Genomic DNA, 18,544 nt, shown 5'->3' with positions numbered 1-18,544 from the left:
AAACAGGGTCAACCTCCTTTGAAAAGCCAGTCAGAGACTATCTAATGCCCTCATAGCAAAGTCCAAACTCTGTTGGGGGTGGGGGTGTTGTAGGCCTTGCCTACTTCTTCATCCTCATGGGCCCTCATTTGTTCCCTCTTCCCCACCTCACCCCACCCCACCTCGACAGCCCAGCAGCGCAGACTGGGGGTTCTGGATTTAGGGTTCCCAGGCAATAGCAGGGTGTTTTCTCATGCCTAGACTCATGCAGTGCCCTCTGCCAGTCCTCTGCTTTGCACCCAGCAATTTCAGGTGTCTTTATGCCTCAGCTTAGATATTTCTTGTGGGGTTCGGTGCCCCTCCTTGGGGCGCCCATAGGCTGCATCTGTCCCTGACAATGCACACCAGATATTGAACTATAGTTGCTTGGTTACGGACAGTCGTCTCTGTGAGCTTTGAGGGCAACCGCCATGTATTATGCATCTTTTGAATCCCCCTAGCCTAGCCGGGTGCTAGCCCCAGTTACGGTGCTTACTACAGATTTGTTCAGTTAGCGAATGAATGAATGAATAAACTGGCAACTCGTGTCTGGTTTATGGGCACCAAAAACCGTGTGAAATGGATAAATGAGCAGGTAATGGCAGTACAAAGTTCGGATCAAGAGAAAGATCCAGATTAGGGAGTTCAGAGATGAGTAAAACGCAGACCCAGCCATCAGAGAATTAACAAGGAAGATAAATCTCTTCAAGGAGCCAGCCAGAAGGATTAAAAGAGAGTCGTCCAAGTCCCGGCCGGCCCCGGGGGCGGGTCCCTGTCTATCCCCGCCTGCTCCGCGCCAATGGGCGGTCTTGTTGACCACGAGTCTCCGCCCCTTTCGCCTTGAGGGGCGGGGCCGGCCACTCCCGGAGAGGGGACTACGTTTCCCGGCGCGCCGCGCGGCCGGAGCGAAAGAGGAGCCGGAAGTGGGGCGCGCGAGGTCTAAGGGCGCGAGGGAAGTGGCGGGCGGGGACTAAGGCGGGGCGTGCAGGTAGCGGGCCGGCCGGGGGTCGCGGGCATGGCCGAGGCCAGGAAGCGGCGGGAGCTACTTCCCCTGATCTACCACCATCTGCTGCGGGCTGGCTATGTGCGTGCGGCGCGGGAAGTGAAGGAGCAGAGCGGCCAGGTAAGCGTTCGTGGGCCGTGTGCGAGGGCCGCGTGCAAGATGTTGAGATCAGCGGCTCGCGGCCCGCGCCCCTTTCCCAGGCGACCCGGTAGGCGCCCGGAGCCGGGTCCCGCAGTGCTTGACGGCGCGGGCCAGGGGTACCGGAGGAGCCGCAATCTCTGCCTCCCCACTGCGACTTCAGTTCCCCTGGGCCTCACTTTCCACATCCGGGCAGTGGGTTGGGCCAGAAAGTGTGCTCGCAGGGGCCGAACTTTGTAATTCCCGCGTCCCTTACCTCCACCCCCTTCCTGGTAGCGGGTGTTTTAAGTTTCCTAAGTCTCCCGCCACGTGGCTAGGCTCAGCGCGGCCCCCCCTGGGGCAAGGAGGTTGCTGCGAGTCTCGGGGGTGGATTGCGACCAGCCCCTCGGGGGAGCGCCTGGAGAAGGGACCCTACAGCCCCTTAGTTGAGCTGGAACTCAGGCCTTTAGCGATTGTCTGTACTGAGACGGACAGCTTTGGTACTCGAACTCGTGGTACAGTCATTTCTTACTTGATTAATTCAACTGTTAATCCGGTACTCAGGGTGCTTCCTGGTGTTCGAATGGTGAGCACCGTCTCCCAGCCCTCCTGGAGCTTACACTCTAGTAAGGTAGACAAATCAAAGAATCACAAAAGTGACTATATGCTTAGCACTGCAATAAGTGTTACGAATGAGAGGGATGGGCCGGGCACGGTAGCTCACGCCTGTAATCCCAGCACTTAGGGAGGCCGAGACTAGCAGACCACCTGAGGTCAGAAGTTCGAGACCAGCCTGGCCAACATGGTGAAACACCGTCTCTACTAAAAATACAAAAGTTAGCTGGGCATGTTGGCGCACGCCTGTAATCCTGGCTACTCATGTGGCTGAGGCACAAGGATTGCTTGAACCCGGGAGGCAGAGGTTGCAATGAGCCAAGATCATGCCACTGCACTCCAGCCTGGGCGATAAAGCAAGACTCTGCCTCAAAAAAAAAAGAGAGATGGATGGCAGATTGCCCTGGTCAGGAATAGCTGAGGTGTAAATGCCTTGTGGTGTACACACTGGCCTGGAGAAAGTCCACTCTCTTGAGCCCAGGAGTTTAAGGATACAGTATGAGCCATGATCATGCCACTGCACTCCAGCCTGGGCAACAGAGCAAGACACTGTCACAAAAAAAATTTTTTTTTAAGTCCATAGCAGGGCAGGTACGGTAGCTCACGCCTGTAATCCCAGCACTTTGGGAGGCTGAGGCAGGCTGATCACTTGAGGCCAGGAGTTCCAAACCAGCCTGACCAACATGGTGAAACCCTGTCTCTACTAAAAATGCAAAAATTAGCCATGCATGGTGGCGTGCACCTGTAGTCCCAGTTACTCGGGAGGCTGAGGCAGGAGAATCACTTGAACCCGGGAGGCAGAGGTTGCAGTGAGCCGAGATTGTGCCACTGCACTCCAGCCCGAGCAACAGAGCGAGACTCTGTCTCAAAAAAAAAAAAAAAAAATGTCCATAGTGGCTGAAGTGTGAAGTACAAGGGCCAGATGCCCCTGGGGAGATGGAGGCAGGGGCTGGCTGGAGTGGTCTGGTGGGCAGTTTGATCTTCCTTGGAAGAGCAGTGGTAAACCAATGGAGAGTTTTGAGCTGGTGAGACAGTATCCTAAGTAGTCAGATCCCTTTGTCCTGTGGTGTAGGCTCTGCTCCTAATGCTTGCTCTCAGAACCTCCTGGAGGGACTAAAGGGTGATGGGCCCTAAGACGTTATCTATGCTTTTCCTCCTCTCTCTGAACCTCATTTGCTCTTCCTACTTCCTATCACAGATAAGGGGAGCAAGAGATAGTACCCATCTTCATTGGAGCAAAAATATCCTGCCCTCATGGAGCACACATTCTAGTAGGAGCAGACAGGTGACAAATAGAAAAAGTTTAATAAGTTAATGATATAGTATATCCAATGATGGTTGGTGCTTGCTATAAAAGTAAGGCAAGCAAGGGGGAAAAGGGATGTCAGAGTTCGATTATAGGTAGGGTGGTCAAGGAAGTCTCATTGAGAAGGTGTCATTTGGGCAGAGACCTGAAGGAAATGAGGGAGTGAGCTGTGTAGCTAACAGGGGAGAGAACACTCCAGACAACAAGAATAGCTAGGCCCCGTTAGAGGCAGGGTGGCCTGACACATTTGAGGACAGCAAGGAGGACACTTTGTCTGAGGTGGAGCAGAGAGAAACTGACTCTTGAAATCTTAGTGTTACGGGCTCACTGCTGGGCACTGACAGATGGTCTTGTTCAAACCAGATAGCAGCCTGCAAGGTGGGTATCGCTGTTGTCCCCATGTTAAGAAGAAGAAATCTGAAGTTTGAAGAGGTGACGAGATTAGTTCAGTCCACCCGTGCCCCACATTGCTTAGCCTCATTAGAGTACTTGATATCCTGGCTTATTGACATTTACAGAGACAGTGGGCCCTCTGGCCTCTGCTCCAAAGGCCTGGATTCCACCTGGTTCCCTCTGCTTCCACCAAGGGACTGGTACCATTTGGGCCCAGTCTTTTCCCAGCAGACTAGTAGACTGTGGTCATGCCACCTGGATGCCTCAGGTGTCTGGGCTGTGATTCGTGCTTTGGGAAGATTGGCTGGCCACGGCTTTGAAAGCTTTTCTAAATGTCAAAGGTGGGGAAAACCCTGTCTCATGGCCTCTAGGCATGGATAATGCCGGAGAGGCTGGGAGCTGGATGAATGCTAGGTTGGAACATTCCACCTCTGGCCTTTCAAAGGGGTTGTCTAAAAAGGTTTTAGTTGGGATTGGTTGTCCTTCTTGTCTCTGGAAGGTTTTGGACAGAACTGGCAGGGCCAAGCAGACATACTTCCCAGAGCAAAAAGACCCTCTTTTTTTTTTTTTTAAAGAAAGGGTCTTGCTCTGTTGCCCAGGCTGGAGTGCGGTGGTGTGAGCATGGCTCACTGCAGCCTCAATATCCTGGGCTCAAGTGATCCACCACAGCCTCCTGAGTAGCTGGGACCACCAGTGCATGCCACCATTCTCAGCTAATTTTTAAATTTTTTTATAGAGACAGTCTCACTATGTTGCCCAGACTGGTCTTGAACTCCTGGGCTCAAGTGATCTTCCTGCCTCAGCCTCCCAAAGTGCTGAGATTACAGGTATGAGCCACCATGCCCAGCCAAAAAGACCCTCTTCTGAACCACCTGTCTGTATAAGTCATGAGTTTGGGGAGAGTTGGGCCCAAGGAGGATCCTTACTGTACTGGGGATTAATTGTGGCTTTCTCTTTACCTCTCTGCAGAAGTGTTTCCTGGCTCAGCCCGTAACCCTTCTGGACATCTATACACACTGGCAACAGTAAGTGGTGGGGCCGACAGGGTGGAGTAGGGACACCCCAAGCAACTCAGCTTGGAATAAGCTGGGATACCTTTCTGGTCTAAGATCTGTCCCCGTAGCCCACTGTGGACACCATTGTTGCCTCCAGAAAGCCAGCTCACATCACATGGGTGGGTATTTCTGTGTGGATATCTGGTAGTGGGAGGGGACATTGAGAGCTGTGATCTCTTAAGAACAAGAGCTTCTCACCAGCTTGTCAGTTGCTCAACAAACGTTTATTGAGCACCTCCTGAAAGCCAAGTCCTGTTCTTAGTATGCAAATATTGTCACAAGTGAGACAGACATGGTTCCTCCTTTCCTGCAGCCGACATTGTAGCCAAGGAGATAGGCATGAGTCAAAGAATGAAACAAATGAATGTTAAATTACAGTGGTGGTCAGGATTACAAAAGAGAGGAACCTGTTGCCACAGCCACATAAATGAATAAGCCTGGCTTCATTTGGGGGTCCAGGGGAAGCTTCCCTGAGGTGATCTTTGACTTGAGAGCTGTAGGAATTGGAGGAGTGAACTATGCAGTGGGTAGAGAGCGGCAGGTGGAGTGTGCCTGCCAGTGGAAATTGCTAATGCTAAGTCCTGTGGCTGGTGGACAGTACAGATGGGGCTAGGTCATCACATGGATAGCCACGCGTGGGCTGGTTATCCATGGTGAGGAATTTTGTCTTTATCCAAGAGCAGTGGGGCCATGGTAGGGTGAAAAAGTGAGGAGATCGCTCTGCACCATGGTGAGACTTGTTGGGCCATGGACACCATCATCCAGGCAAGAGCTGATAGGGCTTGACACGGGGAGAACGGGGTAGAGAGTGGATTCCCAAGAATCATAGGGATGAAACCAGGGCCTGTGGATGGGTGGGAGAGGAAGTATCTGATTGACTCCACGTCTGACTTGTGTACCCATGCATAGAGCTTGAAGGGAACCCAGTTTGGAGGGGAAAGATTTCAAAGACATTTGAGTGTGAGATGCCTTTTAAACATGTAAAATTTATGTACTTTTCAAGGAAGAGGGAATCATCCAAGGATGTATCAACAGAGGAATGGTTTGAAAATGGAGAGAGTAATTGTGTTCTCTTCATGCACTGGCCTGACCACAGCTGACTAAGGGCGTGAAGGACGTGCAGACATATCCCATGAGGAATGGTAGAGAGTATTGAATTGCCTTGGATGGAAAGGAGGCAGGAGAGGGGTGTGAGGGACCACTGCACATCTTTGAGAACCAAGAATAGTGCGTTCTCTGAGGCCCTGGTGACAGAAGCGGGCCCCAGATGTACCTGCTTCAGGAAGACAGGTTTCAGCTTCTGAATATAACATCAGAGCTATCCAAAAATGAGGTGGGCTAGGTGGAAGTGGTGAGTTCCCTGTCATTAGAGGTGTGTAAACAAAGGCAGAAATGGTTTGGAAGGGACTACAGCCTCTGGTGGAGAGCTAAGGTCATTGAAAACCCTGCCAACCCTCAGTTCTTAGCTGTCCTCTGCTGCTAAGGAGAGCTTAGAGCACAGGGCACAGCCCACACTTCCTCACCCTGACTTGCCCAGATGGGTGGGTGTTATTCGTAGTACTTCCTTCCCCCAAAAAACTGCTTCAGTGAGCTGCTCTGCACACTCTTCCCTGCCACTGGCCCCTTCGATGGGTAAGGGGTGCTGAGTCGGACAAGGACCTCAAACCCACCAAAGGCAGCCTAGCCTAGCAATTCCCTGCAGAGTTCAAACTCAGCAACTGGCTGTATGTATGACCTTGAGTGGATTTATTGGCCTCCCTGAGTCTGTGTCTTCACCTGTAAAATGAAAATAATGATGGCAGTTATCTCATTGCATTGTGAGGGTTAGACACAGTGGTCCATATAAAGTGGTAAAACTACTGGTTGGAGGCTCCCCCACTTCCTGCACCCGCCTCAGTATTTATTGAGCATCTACTACAACCCAGGCAATATTCTTAATATAGCTGGGAACAAACCAGAGAAAAATCCCTGCTCAACATTTTTATTGGGAGAAAAGAGGCAGAATAAATTGATACATGTAAAAATGAAACCTGTTTTTAACAGGAGAATCCTGACAAGTGGCTTTCCTGGGAACAAGGGACCTGAGTATCACATCCCAAACCATGACAGAGCAGAGTCCATCGCAGCTAGGAAACCTGGGGCCTAGACAGTGACTCCCTGGGATGGGGGTCAATGGACGTGAGACTTGAAAGTGCAGGGGCTCAGCCATCTGGATGCTTATCCTACCCATGCCCTAGACTCACTTTGCCATGAGCAAGTCACTTAGTTGTTCAGTTTTTGAGACATGTGCGAGGCACTGAGGATACTGTAGTGAGCTGCCAGCTGCCCCTCTCCCTGGGCCTTTCTGTGTAGGGGAAGAGTCTAGGAAGTAAGTAAAATAACAAGAGAAAAGCTCTGAAGAAAATGAAACGGGATCACAGGGCAGAGCATGCCTTGGAGGAGGGGGCAATCATCGAGGGCCTCTCTGGGGAGGCTACATTAAAGTTGAGATGTGAAGGACAAGGACCTGGGCAGAGTCTTCCAAGAAGGCACAGTACACACAGCACATTCTGCAGGAGGAAGAGCCTGGGCAGTTCTGTGAGGTGCCTGAGTGGGTCAGCTCCTATCACTTACAGACTGGTAGCTGCTGCAGCTGTGACATAACATTATCCAGCATTCCTGATTATTTTAAAGACTAATCAAGAATTGTAAAAGCACTTTATGAAGTGAGTGAAAATGCAGAATACAAAATTGTGTCTATACTGTGTTTTCACCACTGTTTAGATTCAATGCACATTGCCTTATAAGAGCTGGAAGGATGCGGGAAGGTCTAGTCAAATCTTGTGGAGTTGTTCTGTCACCCAGTTGGTATAGACAGTCACCCTTGTCCTGCAGAACCTCAGAGCTTGGTCGGAAGCGGAAGGCAGAGGAAGATGCGGCACTGCAAGCTAAGAAGACCCGTGTGTCAGACCCCATCAGCACCTCGGAGAGCTCGGAAGAGGAGGAGGAAGCAGAAGCCGAAACCGCCAAAGCCAGTAAGAGCCTTGCAGCTTTGGGAACAGGCTATGGAATATTGATTGTTCTAGGGTAGAGTCTACCTCCAGCTTCTTCTATTATCACTAGAAGACCTAAAAGACCCTGGGGAGAAGATTGGGAGGGCACCACATATCTTTGGCAGTATTTGAGCCCTTCCTCTGTGCCAGGCATTATATCTCCAGGCTCTGGGGATGCAAGGCTGAACCAAAACAACCAGATGGGCCCTTCCAGTCTCATTTGGTGTGTGGGGCCCAGGAGCTGCCCTGTTGCAGGCTTCCAGGTGATTCTTATTAGCTGGAAAGAAGACACATGTTCAGAAGTACTGCTGGAGGGATTTCAGAAAGCAGCTAGCAGACACATTTTCTGTGTGACCTGTGGGATGCTTTAGTAATTGCTGGTCTTTGTGTTCTTTTAGAATTGTACCCATTAGCACTGGAAGGCTGTACTGGGCACTGGTTTTACACCGTTTGCAGGAGTAACTCAGTCAAAGCTTTTATAGCCCCTTCTTCCCCTAAGGTCCCAGGGCTCCTTGTACTTTCCCCAACAGCAGCCATAACTCCACAGAGGAATTGCTGTGTCTCCTTTGCATCGTATTATCTTCTTTTGCTTACATAGAAGACAAATTTCTTAATACTTATTTTTTATTTTTCAAGACAAGGTCTCACCATGTTGCCCAGGCTAGTCTTGAACTCCTGAGCTCAAGTGATCCTCCTGCCTTAGCCTCTTGAGTAGCTGGAATTCCATGCATATACTACCATGCCCAGCTTCCTGAGCCTGCTTTTAAAGTGTTTGAGATCATACTGGATATATATTTTATTATTTTTTTGAGACGGAGTTTCACTCGTCACCCAGGCTGGAGTACAATGGCGTGATGTTGGCTCAGAGCAACCCCCGCCTCCTGGGTTCAAGTGATTCTCCTGCCTCAGCCTCCCGAGTAGCTGGGACTACAGGCGTGCACCACGACTCCCAGCTAATTTTGTGGGTTTTTTTCTTTTTTTTTTAAGTAAAGATGGGGTTTCATGATGTTAGCCAGATTAGTCTCAGGTGATCCGCCCACCTTGGCCTCCAAAAGGGCTGGGATTACAGGCATGAGCCACTGCGCCCTAGATATATATATCACTTAATTTTACATTATAAATGCAAAACGAGTTCACTTTGAACGTAGAAGAGCATATGGAAGAAAACTTAAAGGTTTCTTGTTCTCCTACCCTGTTCCCCATCATTCCTAAGTGCGTCTCCTGGTAGGTAACCTTTAAAACTTCCTACTTTGCCTCTATAGTTGTTCAAACATGTATTCATACATGCATATATACAGACCTGCATGCTATTTGAAACACAAATGGTAAAATTTCATACTGATTGGCTATTTGGTATTAATCAATTTTAGAAGCTGTGATAATGAAAGTGTAATTACATTTTTTTTTTTGGTTTGGGGCTTTTTTGAGACGAGGTCTTACCATATTGCTTGGACTGGCCTTGAACTCCTGGCCTCGAACTCCTGGCCTCAAGTGATCCTCCTGCCTCAGCCTCCCTAGTATGTAATTTTTTTAAAAAAGTCCTCACTAGGTTGGGCATCGTGGCTCACACCCACCAGTAATCCCAGCACTTTGGGAGGTCAAGGTAGAAGGATCACTTGAGCCCAGGAGTTGGAGACCCACCTGGGCAACATGGCAAAACCCTGTCTCTACAAAAAATTTAAAATTTAGCCAGGCATGGTGGCGTGTGCTTGTAGTTTCAGCTGCCTAGGAGGCCTGAGGTAGGAGGATTACTTGAGCCCAGGAGGTCAAGGCTGCAGTGAGCCATGACTGTGCCACTGCACTCAAGCCTGGGCAACAGAGCAAGACTGTCTCAAAAAAAAAAAAAAAAGGAAGAAGAGTCCTCGTTGGCATCCTGGGCAACGGTGAGACTCTGTCTCTGCAAAAAAATAAGAAAATTAGCTGGGCATGGTGGCATGCACTGGTGGTCCCAGCTACTGGGGAGGCTGAGATAGGAGGATCATGTGAGCCCAGGCATTGGAGGTTGCAGTGAGCTATGAATGTGCCACTGTACTCCAGCCTGGGCAGCAGAGCAAGACCCTGTCTCAAAAAAAATTTTAGAAAGGGTCCTCATTGAGAGAGAAACATGCTGAAGTATTTGTGGGCAACGTTATAGGATATCTGGCATTTTCTTCAAAGTAATGCTTGATGGGGAAGGGTGAGTGAGATAATAGATGAGATGAGAAGATTGATCACAAGTTGCTAATGGTTGGAGCTGCCTGGTTCTTCCTTTTTACTTACTACTTAAAAATTTTCCATAATTACAGAAAGAGAGAGATGGAGTGAAGTGCCAGGAAAAAAATTAGATCATGCCATTCATCTCAGCAACATTCTCCTTAACAAAAAGAAATCTAAGATTTAAGGAGACAATACCCTGGTATAAAAGCTCTGAGAAGCCGGGTGCGGTGGCTCATGCCTGTAATCCCAGCACTTTGGGAGGCCGAGGTGGGCGGATCACGAAGTCAGGAGATCGAGACCATCCTGGCTAACATGGTGAAACCCTGTCTCTATTAAAAATACAAAAAATTAGCCAGGCGTGGTGGTGGGCGCCTGTAGTCCCAGCTACTCGGGAGGCTGAGGCAGGAGAATAGTGTGAAGCCAGGAGGCGGAGCTTGCAGTAAGCTGAGATTGTGCCACTGCACCCCAGCCTGGGCGACAGAGTGAGACTCTGTCCCAGTAAATAAATAAATAAATAAACACTAAGAATCAGTGAATATCAATATCTGACGGGGCCCAGGTGGCATTGTTCAGCCACCTGTCCACTAAGAAGCCATTTGAATTCCAGGCAACTTTCTCTGTGGACCTGGGGCTGGCTGCCTGCCTGCCCACTGCCTCTTCTTGCCGAACAGCTTTCAGGGCTACAGTGTGGTGGCCTGTGTGATTAGTGCCCATTGCAGTGTGCAGTGCCCAGTAGGCAGCAAGAATGTGGGCCAGTCCTTTTCCGTCTGGGGGCCTCAACGTCTCATGCTGCAGGGGAGTTGGGAATCCATCAGGGATGCAGACACATAGCTTCATGTTACCATCCTCTTCTCTCTTGCTCCTGGTGGACCTGGCTGATGCATCACAGAGCTCATTCCTGCAAGTCTGGGCTCAGCCTCAGATCCTCGTGCCAGCACCAGGCAGCCAATACCAATAGAATTGTTAGGTGAGATGAAACCTGTTTGCCATTCATAGATGAGAAAAGCTCATCTGGCTTCTTTAGCAGATGTTTGTTTCTTGCAGCCCCAAGACTAGCATCTACCAACTCCTCAGTCCTGGGGGCAGACTTGCCATCAAGCATGAAAGAAAAAGCCAAGGTGAGTGGGACTGCCTTCCAAGCTATTGCCTATGGGATTTAAGGTGCCTGGCAGGGGACAGTCTTCCATGTCAGAGAAGGATAGGGTTGTGAGTAATTGCCCCACCTGGATTCAGAGCTCAACCTGTGTCACCAGTTGTGGGATCTTAGTCCCTTCACCTCTCTGGGCCTCAGTTTACTTTTCTATAAGATGAGGATGATGCCTGCTGCAGTGGGCCACTGGGCACATTCTACACCTGGGGTAGGCGACTTCTTTCCTCTTTCATGCCTGCATTCACCTGTTCACTCAACAGATCTTGACTAATACCCGTTATGTTCCAGGCACTGTGCCAGGTGTAGAGGCACCGTAGTGATCAAGACACCTGTGGTTCTGAAACTCTAAAAGCATTTTCCAAACTGGAAACTGCTCAAAAAACAAGGTGTCATTTTCTAATAATCCAGAAAGCAGAGTTAGATACATACATGTATAAAGAATTGTGCCTCTGCAATTGCCTGGAGCATTAGCAACAGTGTCTCAAAGTAATTATGAAATAATGATAAGATCAACAACAAACTGCTACTTACCACTTGGTAAATAACTACCATGTCCCAAGAACTGGGATTCTGTTCTCTCAACACCTCTGGTGAGAGGAGGTACTGTTTTTAACCTCACTTTAAAGATTGGGAAACAGATTGAAGGGGTAGTTTACCCAAATTCACACAGCTAAGAAGTGGTAAGATTGGGTTCAGATACAAGTGGCCTGTGCTCTTAGTTCACCATGCCATACCAGATGTGTCTATCACTCTTGTTCTCTGTAGGCAGGGACAGAGAAAGCCGGCAAGACTGGGAACTCCATGCCACACCCTGCCACTGGAAAGACGGTGGCCAACCTTCTTTCTGGGAAGTCTCCCAGGAAGTCAGCAGAGCCCTCAGCAAATACTACGTTGGTCTCAGAAACTGAGGAGGAGGGCAGTGTCCCGGCCTTTGGAGCTGCTGCCAAGCCTGGTGAGAAGCCCCCACCTCTAGGAACCTAGTCCCCAGAACTTGGGCTGGTGAGGCAGGCCTAGGCATTGCTTTAAGTTCTGGGACATTTCTGGAATCAAAAGTTTGTCTCCATGACAGCCAGGTTCCTGCACCTTAGGCCTTTTCCCGTCCCCTAGACGAGGGAGGGTCAGCTTACAGGGACCTGGCCTCAGGCTGAACAGCCCACCTAGTCGTTGGAGCATTTTCTGCTTTATGACTCCCTGGTGAGTTACAGAGACCACTGGCAGCTCAGAGACTAAACTGAAAGGCCTGGATTTGCCTCTGTTTCCTATGTAGAGTAGACATCTGTCTGGCCTGCATCAGTGGATATGATGGTGGATGGAGGTTCTGTAGACTGTCAGGTGCTGGTGCATGTTTGTTGGGTACCCTCACAGCCCTTCCCAGGGCCTCAGAGATGTGTGGGAACATAGGGATGGTGATGGTACCCACCTCAGAAGGGGGCTTCACAGCTCAGTGCATGTGAGGCACACAAGGGGTGAGCACTCAGCACTTGGCTTTGATGAGCAGCTGGTTTGTGGGGAGGTGCTGGGGAGTGTTAGGTGAGGCTGGAAAGGGAGTCCCTCAGTCCCCTCCGTGTCCGATCCTCAGGGATGGTGTCAGCGGGCCAGGCCGACAGCTCCAGCGAGGACACCTCCAGCTCCAGCGATGAGACAGACGTGGAGGTAATTGCCACCCATCCCTAGGAGTTGCCCTCTCCCAGCCTCTAACCCTCCCAGGAGGCTGTCTGAGGCTTCAGACACCAGTGGGCCCAGATCAGTTCAGCAACTGTGGCAGGGTGACCAGGAGCTGGAAAGGCTGCAGCCGGGGAGGGGCAGGGAGAGGAGCCTGGTGCTGCTTGCTGCACTCTGAGTGTGAGATCAGCCCTGGGGGTGGGAGAGGGACACCCTCCTGCCTGTGAGACTAGACAAGCCTTCCTGGGAGAGGTGCCCTGGAGTAGGGCCTCAAAGCACAGTGGGCTTCACTAGGAAGGGGTGTGGAGGAGGCAGGGCATTCCAGACAGGATATGGGGCAAGAACAGGGCCCAGGGGCAACAGTGTGGCTATCGTGGTGTGGCTAGGGCTGCGGCTGCTGAGAGGGTTCGGGGCCCACTGGTGAATGCCAGGCCTGGACACTTGGCTAGAGTTGGGCAGGACTCTTGGGTTTGTGAACTTTGACCTGGAAAAGGTCTCCACAGGTTACTTTTTATTGTGTACCTACTAAGTGGCAGACCTAGGGAATATAGTGATGAGCAGGACAGAGTTCCTGCTACCATGGGGCAAGGGAGCGTCCCTCAGATATTTAACTGGTGATGGCTGCTATGAAGTGGAAATGTAGAGAGCCACGCAGGGCAGAAACTGACATTGATGAGTAGGCGTAAGCAGAAGGAATGGCATGTGCAGAGAAGGAGGCAAAGAGTTTGGTGCTTTTAAAGAACGTTGATCTTTTTTTAAGACAGTCTCACTGTGTCACCCAGGCTGGAGTGCAGTGGTGCGATCTTGGCTAGCTGCAACTTTCACCTCCTGGGTTCAAGCGATTGTCATGCCTCAGCCTCCCAAGTAGCTAGGATTACAGGTGCACGCCACCACGCCTGGCTAATTTTTGTATTTTTTGTAGAGACGGGGTTTCACCATGTTGGCCAGGCTAGTCTCGGACTCCTGACCTCAAGTGGTCCTCTTGCCTTGGCCTCCCAAAGTGCTGGGATTACAGGCATGAGCCGCCGCGCCTGGCCAAAACATTGATCTTTAAATGAGAGGGAGAAACCAGGCACGGTGGCTCACACCTGTAAGTGCAGCACTCTGGGAGGCCAAGGCAGGAGGATCATTTGAAGCCAGAAGTTTGAACCCAGCCTGAGCAATATAGTGAGACCCTGTCTCTACAGGATGTTATTTTTTAAAAAACAAATAAATTATGGGGAAAGTGACACAAGATGAAGTCCTAGGTAGACAGGGGCCAGATCTTCTGTCTGACCTTGAGGACCACCATAAGGAATTTGGGTTTTATTCTAGGGGCTGTGAGAAGCCATCCCAGCAAGGAGAGATGGCCTGATTTGCATTTAATGAGATTGCTGGCTGCAGCCTAGGTTGGAGGGCAGTGCAGAATACAAGCAGTGAGACCATGTAGGAGACTATTGGAGTAATACTGGCATAAGAGGCTGGGGGCTGGGAGACCAAGGTGTCCACAGTTGGAAAGATGTTTTCGAGGGAAAACCAGCACAAGTCATGGATGAACTGATCTGGTGCCCAGGGAACTTCTCACTTTACTGTGCTGCCTGGCCCAGTAACCCTGTGAAGGTTGAAAACTCATCCCCATCTACCCCAGGCCTTACCAAGGGCTGCCCTCCACCTTCCATCCTCACCCTTGGGCCCTAGATACCACCAGCTGTAAGGACATCCCTGGCTTCTGTCACCCCAGGTCTTGCCAAAGGGAAGGGGACCACTCCCAGCCCTCCATAAACACACAACCTCAATGGGCTGAGGCTGTGCGGAGCTCCAGTAGCAGATGCCCCAGAAACCCAGGGCCGCAAGGGGTCTGATGGATCTCAGAGGTAGAAGTAGGGCACTGACTGCCTGGGAAATGTCTGAATTGTGGAAGTGTAGGAAAGAGCTCACAGAAGGAAGGAATTTGCCCAAGGTGTCCAGCAAGCCAGTGGCAGAGGTGGTGTTCACATCCTGAACTCCTGGCCCTCAGGATGGCTGCTGTGATTAGATACTTGAGTTTAAGGGGCAGACAGGATGAGCTCTCCTGATTGAGAGATGCAAGCCCTTCTCTCAGGCTGAGCCCTGTGTGTGCCAGGTGGGAGATGAGCATAATGGTTTTGAGATCTGTCCCAAAGTCAGACAGTCCAGGGTTCCAGTGGGGCTCTGCCCCTTCATATTGATCATGAGTGATTTTACCTCTTTAAGCCTCTTGTACTTTTCTGGAAAATGGGTCTAAAGCTATTAACTGTCTCAGGGAGTTGCTTCAAAATCCAGTGACATTAGGAAAGAGCTTTATCAACTGCTGAAGCACCTGATACAGAACCTTAGGGGGAAACAGTAATTATCATTCATTTTCTAATTCCATCCTCTTATTCCAGGGGAAACCCTCAGTAAAACCAGCCCAGGTCAAAGCCTCATCAGTTTCTACTAAGGAGTCTCCAGCAAGAAAGGCGGCCCCAGCCCCTGGGAAGATGGGGGATGTGACACCCCAGGTCAAAGGAGGGGCCCTGCCCCCAGCCAAGAGGGCCAAGAAGCCAGAAGAGGAGTCAGAGAGTAGTGAGGAGGGATCTGAAAGTGAGGAGGAGGCCCCTGCAGGGACACCAAGCCAGGTGAGGCCTGGAGGAGGGCTGCCCCTTGGAGGACCTGCGGGTCCCCCAGCAGCCTGAGCACTCTCCCATGAGCACCTCTGCCACTGGAGTTGGGGAGAGGGAGGAGTACGGTGTGAAGTTGAAGAGCAAGAACAGCCTGCTTCCCACAGGGGAGTCTTGCACTCCGCTTTGTCTGTGACCAACTTTACCTCAGTTTCTCTGCCTCGTAAATGGGCCGCTGTCCTCATCGCAGCCAGTCCTGCTGTGAGGGACTTGAGAAGTTTTGATTCCCTAATCCTCTGACTTCTCAGGACAAACCAGACCCTGAGCAGGCAAACACCATGTTAGCTAAAGGGAATCCAGTTCCCTTCTCCATCTGCTGGGAGCGGGCAGGGCTGCAGCCCCAAGGCCCTGGGTGCATCCCAAGGGTAAGACAGGGGGGCTGGAAAGCAATGGAAGTCAGAGCAGGAAGGAGGAAGAGTGAGGGTCACCCACCCAGCCCCAGGCCTGGGGCAGGACAAGGCGGGGGCATGCAGTAGAAAAGCAGATCCCCTGTGTTAGCTGCTGGTGAATGGTAAAGAGGAAAGTCGGGTAGGGGACATAGGAATGGCAACTTGAAACAGAGTGCTCTGGGCTGGCCTCGGGAGAAGGCATCTCAGTAAAGACCAGAAGGAGGAAGCACTCTTAGGAAGGTCGTTCCAGGCAGGGGCTCAGCAAGTGTCAAGGCCCTGAGGTGGAAGTAGGACTAGGAATTGTGATAAATTGGTGTTCCCACCCCATCTACAGGGAGCTTCTCTACTCCTCGGCTATTTTGCAGTATCTGGGGGCTACACAGTGTTGGATGGGCATCCACTTTGAGAAGGAACACAAATGTGAATTCTTTTTTTTTGAGACAGAGTCTTGCTCTGTTGCCCAAGCTGGAGTGCAGTGGTGGCAATCATAGCTCACTGCAGCCTCACTCCTGAGTAGCTAGGAATACAGGCACACACCACCACACCCAGCTTATGTGTGTGTGTGTATAGACAGGGTTTCACTGTGTTTCACAGGCTGTGGACTCAAGCAGTCCTCCCACCTTGGCCTCCCAAAGTGCCGTGATTACAGGTATGAGCCACCGCACCTGGCCATAAATGTGAACTTTTATGTAAAATCTGCTTTCTCCATGTTGGCTCAAAAATTTAAAAAGGAGCTAGCCAAGCAAGATCTGTGTGGAGCAGCCTGCACCTTCTGCATGGGAAGCTCTTAGAAGATCAGAGCTGCTGTTTTCTAGGGTTGTTGGCCCAGGGATGAACACCCGGGGCCTTCCAGGGAAGACAGGGCCTGCAGCCACCCTGCCAAAGCCCCAAGACAGTGCAGAGCCCCACCGAGGAGTTAGTGAAGAGGGGGCCAGGTGTGCAGACCTTGCCCCGTGAGGCTGAGGATGGGCTTCCCAGGGCTCCTGCTGCTGTCCATGTGCAGAAAGTCCAGTGAGGGCCTCCCTCAGTCCCTTCCACACTTTCAGACTGCCTCTTCATTCCTTCCCTTCCCTGGACCTTTGCACAACCCGTCCCCACAGCCCAGTCTGATGATGCTCCCGATAAGCCAGTGCCTATGCCTGTGCCTCCAGAGCTCTCTGGCCAGTGGGAGCCCAGCAGAGGACAGGCTCTAACTACCCAGTGTGCTGGGGCACCAGGGAGAACCATGTTAAGGAAGTGGTGTCTCTTAGGGAGCCACAGGCTGAGGAGGCAGTGGCTAAGTGAAATGGAACAGGGGGCATGAAGGCTCCAGGAGTGAGAGTGTGGGAAGCTGATCAATTTTTGAGAAACCAGAAGGCCTGTGTGGCCAAGTATCAGTCAAGGTAGGGAGTGGGGAGGGAAGCAGGGGAAGTCTTAGGAGCCTCATTAAGGCCTCTGGACTTTATCCTAAAGGCATCACCAGAGAGTTGTCACAAGCAGGAGAGCAAGCTGCCCTTTCTTTTTCACTAGGTAAAGGCCTCTGAAAAAATTCTCCAGGTCAGAGCTGCCTCGGCCCCTGCCAAGGGGACCCCTGGGAAAGGGGCTACCCCAGCACCCCCTGGGAAGGCAGGGAAGCCAGAGGAGGACTCAGAGAGCAGCAGCGAGGAGTCATCTGACAGTGAGGAGGAGACGCCAGCTGCCAAGGCCCTGCTTCAGGTGAGGCCTGAGGAGGGAGACTCCATGCAGCCAGGCCCCTCCCCAGAAGGCCTTCTCAGGACTTGTTCCCCCACTCTGTGCCAGAGCCCCGGGCATGCCTCAGACCCCAGCCCCTTACTCCCCTCTCACTGTGTGGCATCATTTGCCCTATCTGGTCTTCTGTACCTGGTGTCCTGTGTCTCCTCACATGTGCATCCTCTGGGCTGTCTCCCCTTGTCTTGTTTCTCCAGGCGAAGGCTTCAGGAAAAACCTCTCAGGTCGGAGCTGCCTCCGCCCCTGCCAAGGAGTCCCCCAGGAAAGGAGCTGCCCCAGCACCCCCTGGGAAGACAGGGCCTGCAGTTGCCAAGGCCCAGGCAGGGAAGCGGGAGGAGGACTCGCAGAGCAGCAGTGAGGAATCGGACAGTGAGGAGGCGCCGCCTGCTCAGGTGAGGCAAAGGGGAGGGGTGGAGAGTAGCCACATGCCTAAACCCCAGCACCTGCATGGGTGTGGCCACCTTTGCCACATCCAGCTCCTGTCTCCACACGTCCACCCTCCGGGCTCTCTCCCCTCATCCTGTTTCTCACTCCAGGCGAAGCCTTCAGGGAAGGCCCCCCAGGTCAGAGCTGCCTCGGCCCCTGCCAAGGAGTCCCCCAGGAAAGGGGCTGCCCCAGCACCTCCTAGGAAAACAGGGCCTGCAGCCGCCCAGGCCCAGGCGGGGAAGCAGGAGGAGGACTCAGGAAGCAGCAGCGAGGAGTCAGACAGTGACAGAGAGGCACCGGCAGCCATGAATGCAACTCAGGTGAGGCTGGAAGCTGCCCTGCATGGCCTGTGCCCTGCCTCAAAAGACTTCCTGTGGATTTGACTTTTCCTCTCTGAACGTAGAGCCTTGTGCAGCTGGCTTCGTTTGCTCTCCTCCCCTCACTCACATTCTCCTTCTGGACTCCCTCCCTAATCTTGTCCTTTGTGTCTCCCAGGTGAAGCCCTTGGGGAAAAGCCCCCAGGTGAAACCTGCCTCCACCACGGGCATGGGGCCCTTGGGGAAAGGCGCCGGCCCAGTGCCACCTGGGAAGGTGGGGCCTACAACCCCCTCGGCCCAGGTGGGGAAGTGGGAGGAGGACTCAGAGAGCAGCAGTGAGGAGTCATCAGACAGCAGTGATGGAGAGGTGCCCACAGCTGTGGCCCCGGCTCAGGTGAGGCCCCTTCCTGTAAGGTTCTTTTTTTCCCCTCAGAGTAGAGCTGCCTGTGGCCTCCCAGCCTCACACTGGGACTCTGTCTA

The 18,544-nt window shown here is 51.9% G+C and overlaps 1 protein-coding gene across 40 annotated transcripts in view; it reads left to right on the top strand.

The window, feature by feature from the left end:
• Positions 1–920: 920 nt before the first annotated feature.
• TCOF1 (treacle ribosome biogenesis factor 1) overlaps positions 921–18,544 on the top strand; it is a 42,303-nt gene continuing 24,679 nt past the window's right edge. For 12 of the 40 annotated variants that reach the window (XM_063643189.1, XM_055285640.2, XM_055285639.2 and 9 more), the window contains exons 1-11: positions 921–1,141; positions 4,422–4,477; positions 7,382–7,521; positions 10,780–10,853; positions 11,651–11,837; positions 12,465–12,538; positions 14,932–15,162; positions 17,103–17,288; positions 17,519–17,713; positions 17,858–18,067; positions 18,243–18,458. In XM_063643189.1, the coding sequence (XP_063499259.1) occupies positions 1,034–1,141; positions 4,422–4,477; positions 7,382–7,521; positions 10,780–10,853; positions 11,651–11,837; positions 12,465–12,538; positions 14,932–15,162; positions 17,103–17,288; positions 17,519–17,713; positions 17,858–18,067; positions 18,243–18,458 (1,677 nt within the window). In that variant the 5' untranslated portion in view covers positions 921–1,033. Of the gene's footprint in view, positions 1,142–4,421; positions 4,478–7,381; positions 7,522–10,779; positions 10,854–11,650; positions 11,838–12,464; positions 12,539–14,931; positions 15,163–17,102; positions 17,289–17,518; positions 18,068–18,242; positions 18,459–18,544 lie in introns of all 40 variants that reach the window. The other 28 variants (XM_063643197.1, XM_063643196.1, XM_063643183.1 and 25 more) reach the window with 6 other exon arrangements.

Source organism: Symphalangus syndactylus, chromosome 7, assembly GCF_028878055.3.
Source record: "Symphalangus syndactylus isolate Jambi chromosome 7, NHGRI_mSymSyn1-v2.1_pri, whole genome shotgun sequence".
Classification (NCBI taxonomy): Eukaryota; Metazoa; Chordata; class Mammalia; order Primates; family Hylobatidae; genus Symphalangus; species Symphalangus syndactylus.
The sequence above is the reverse complement of the archived record's forward strand: the minus strand, read 5'-3'. Positions and strand labels throughout refer to the sequence as shown.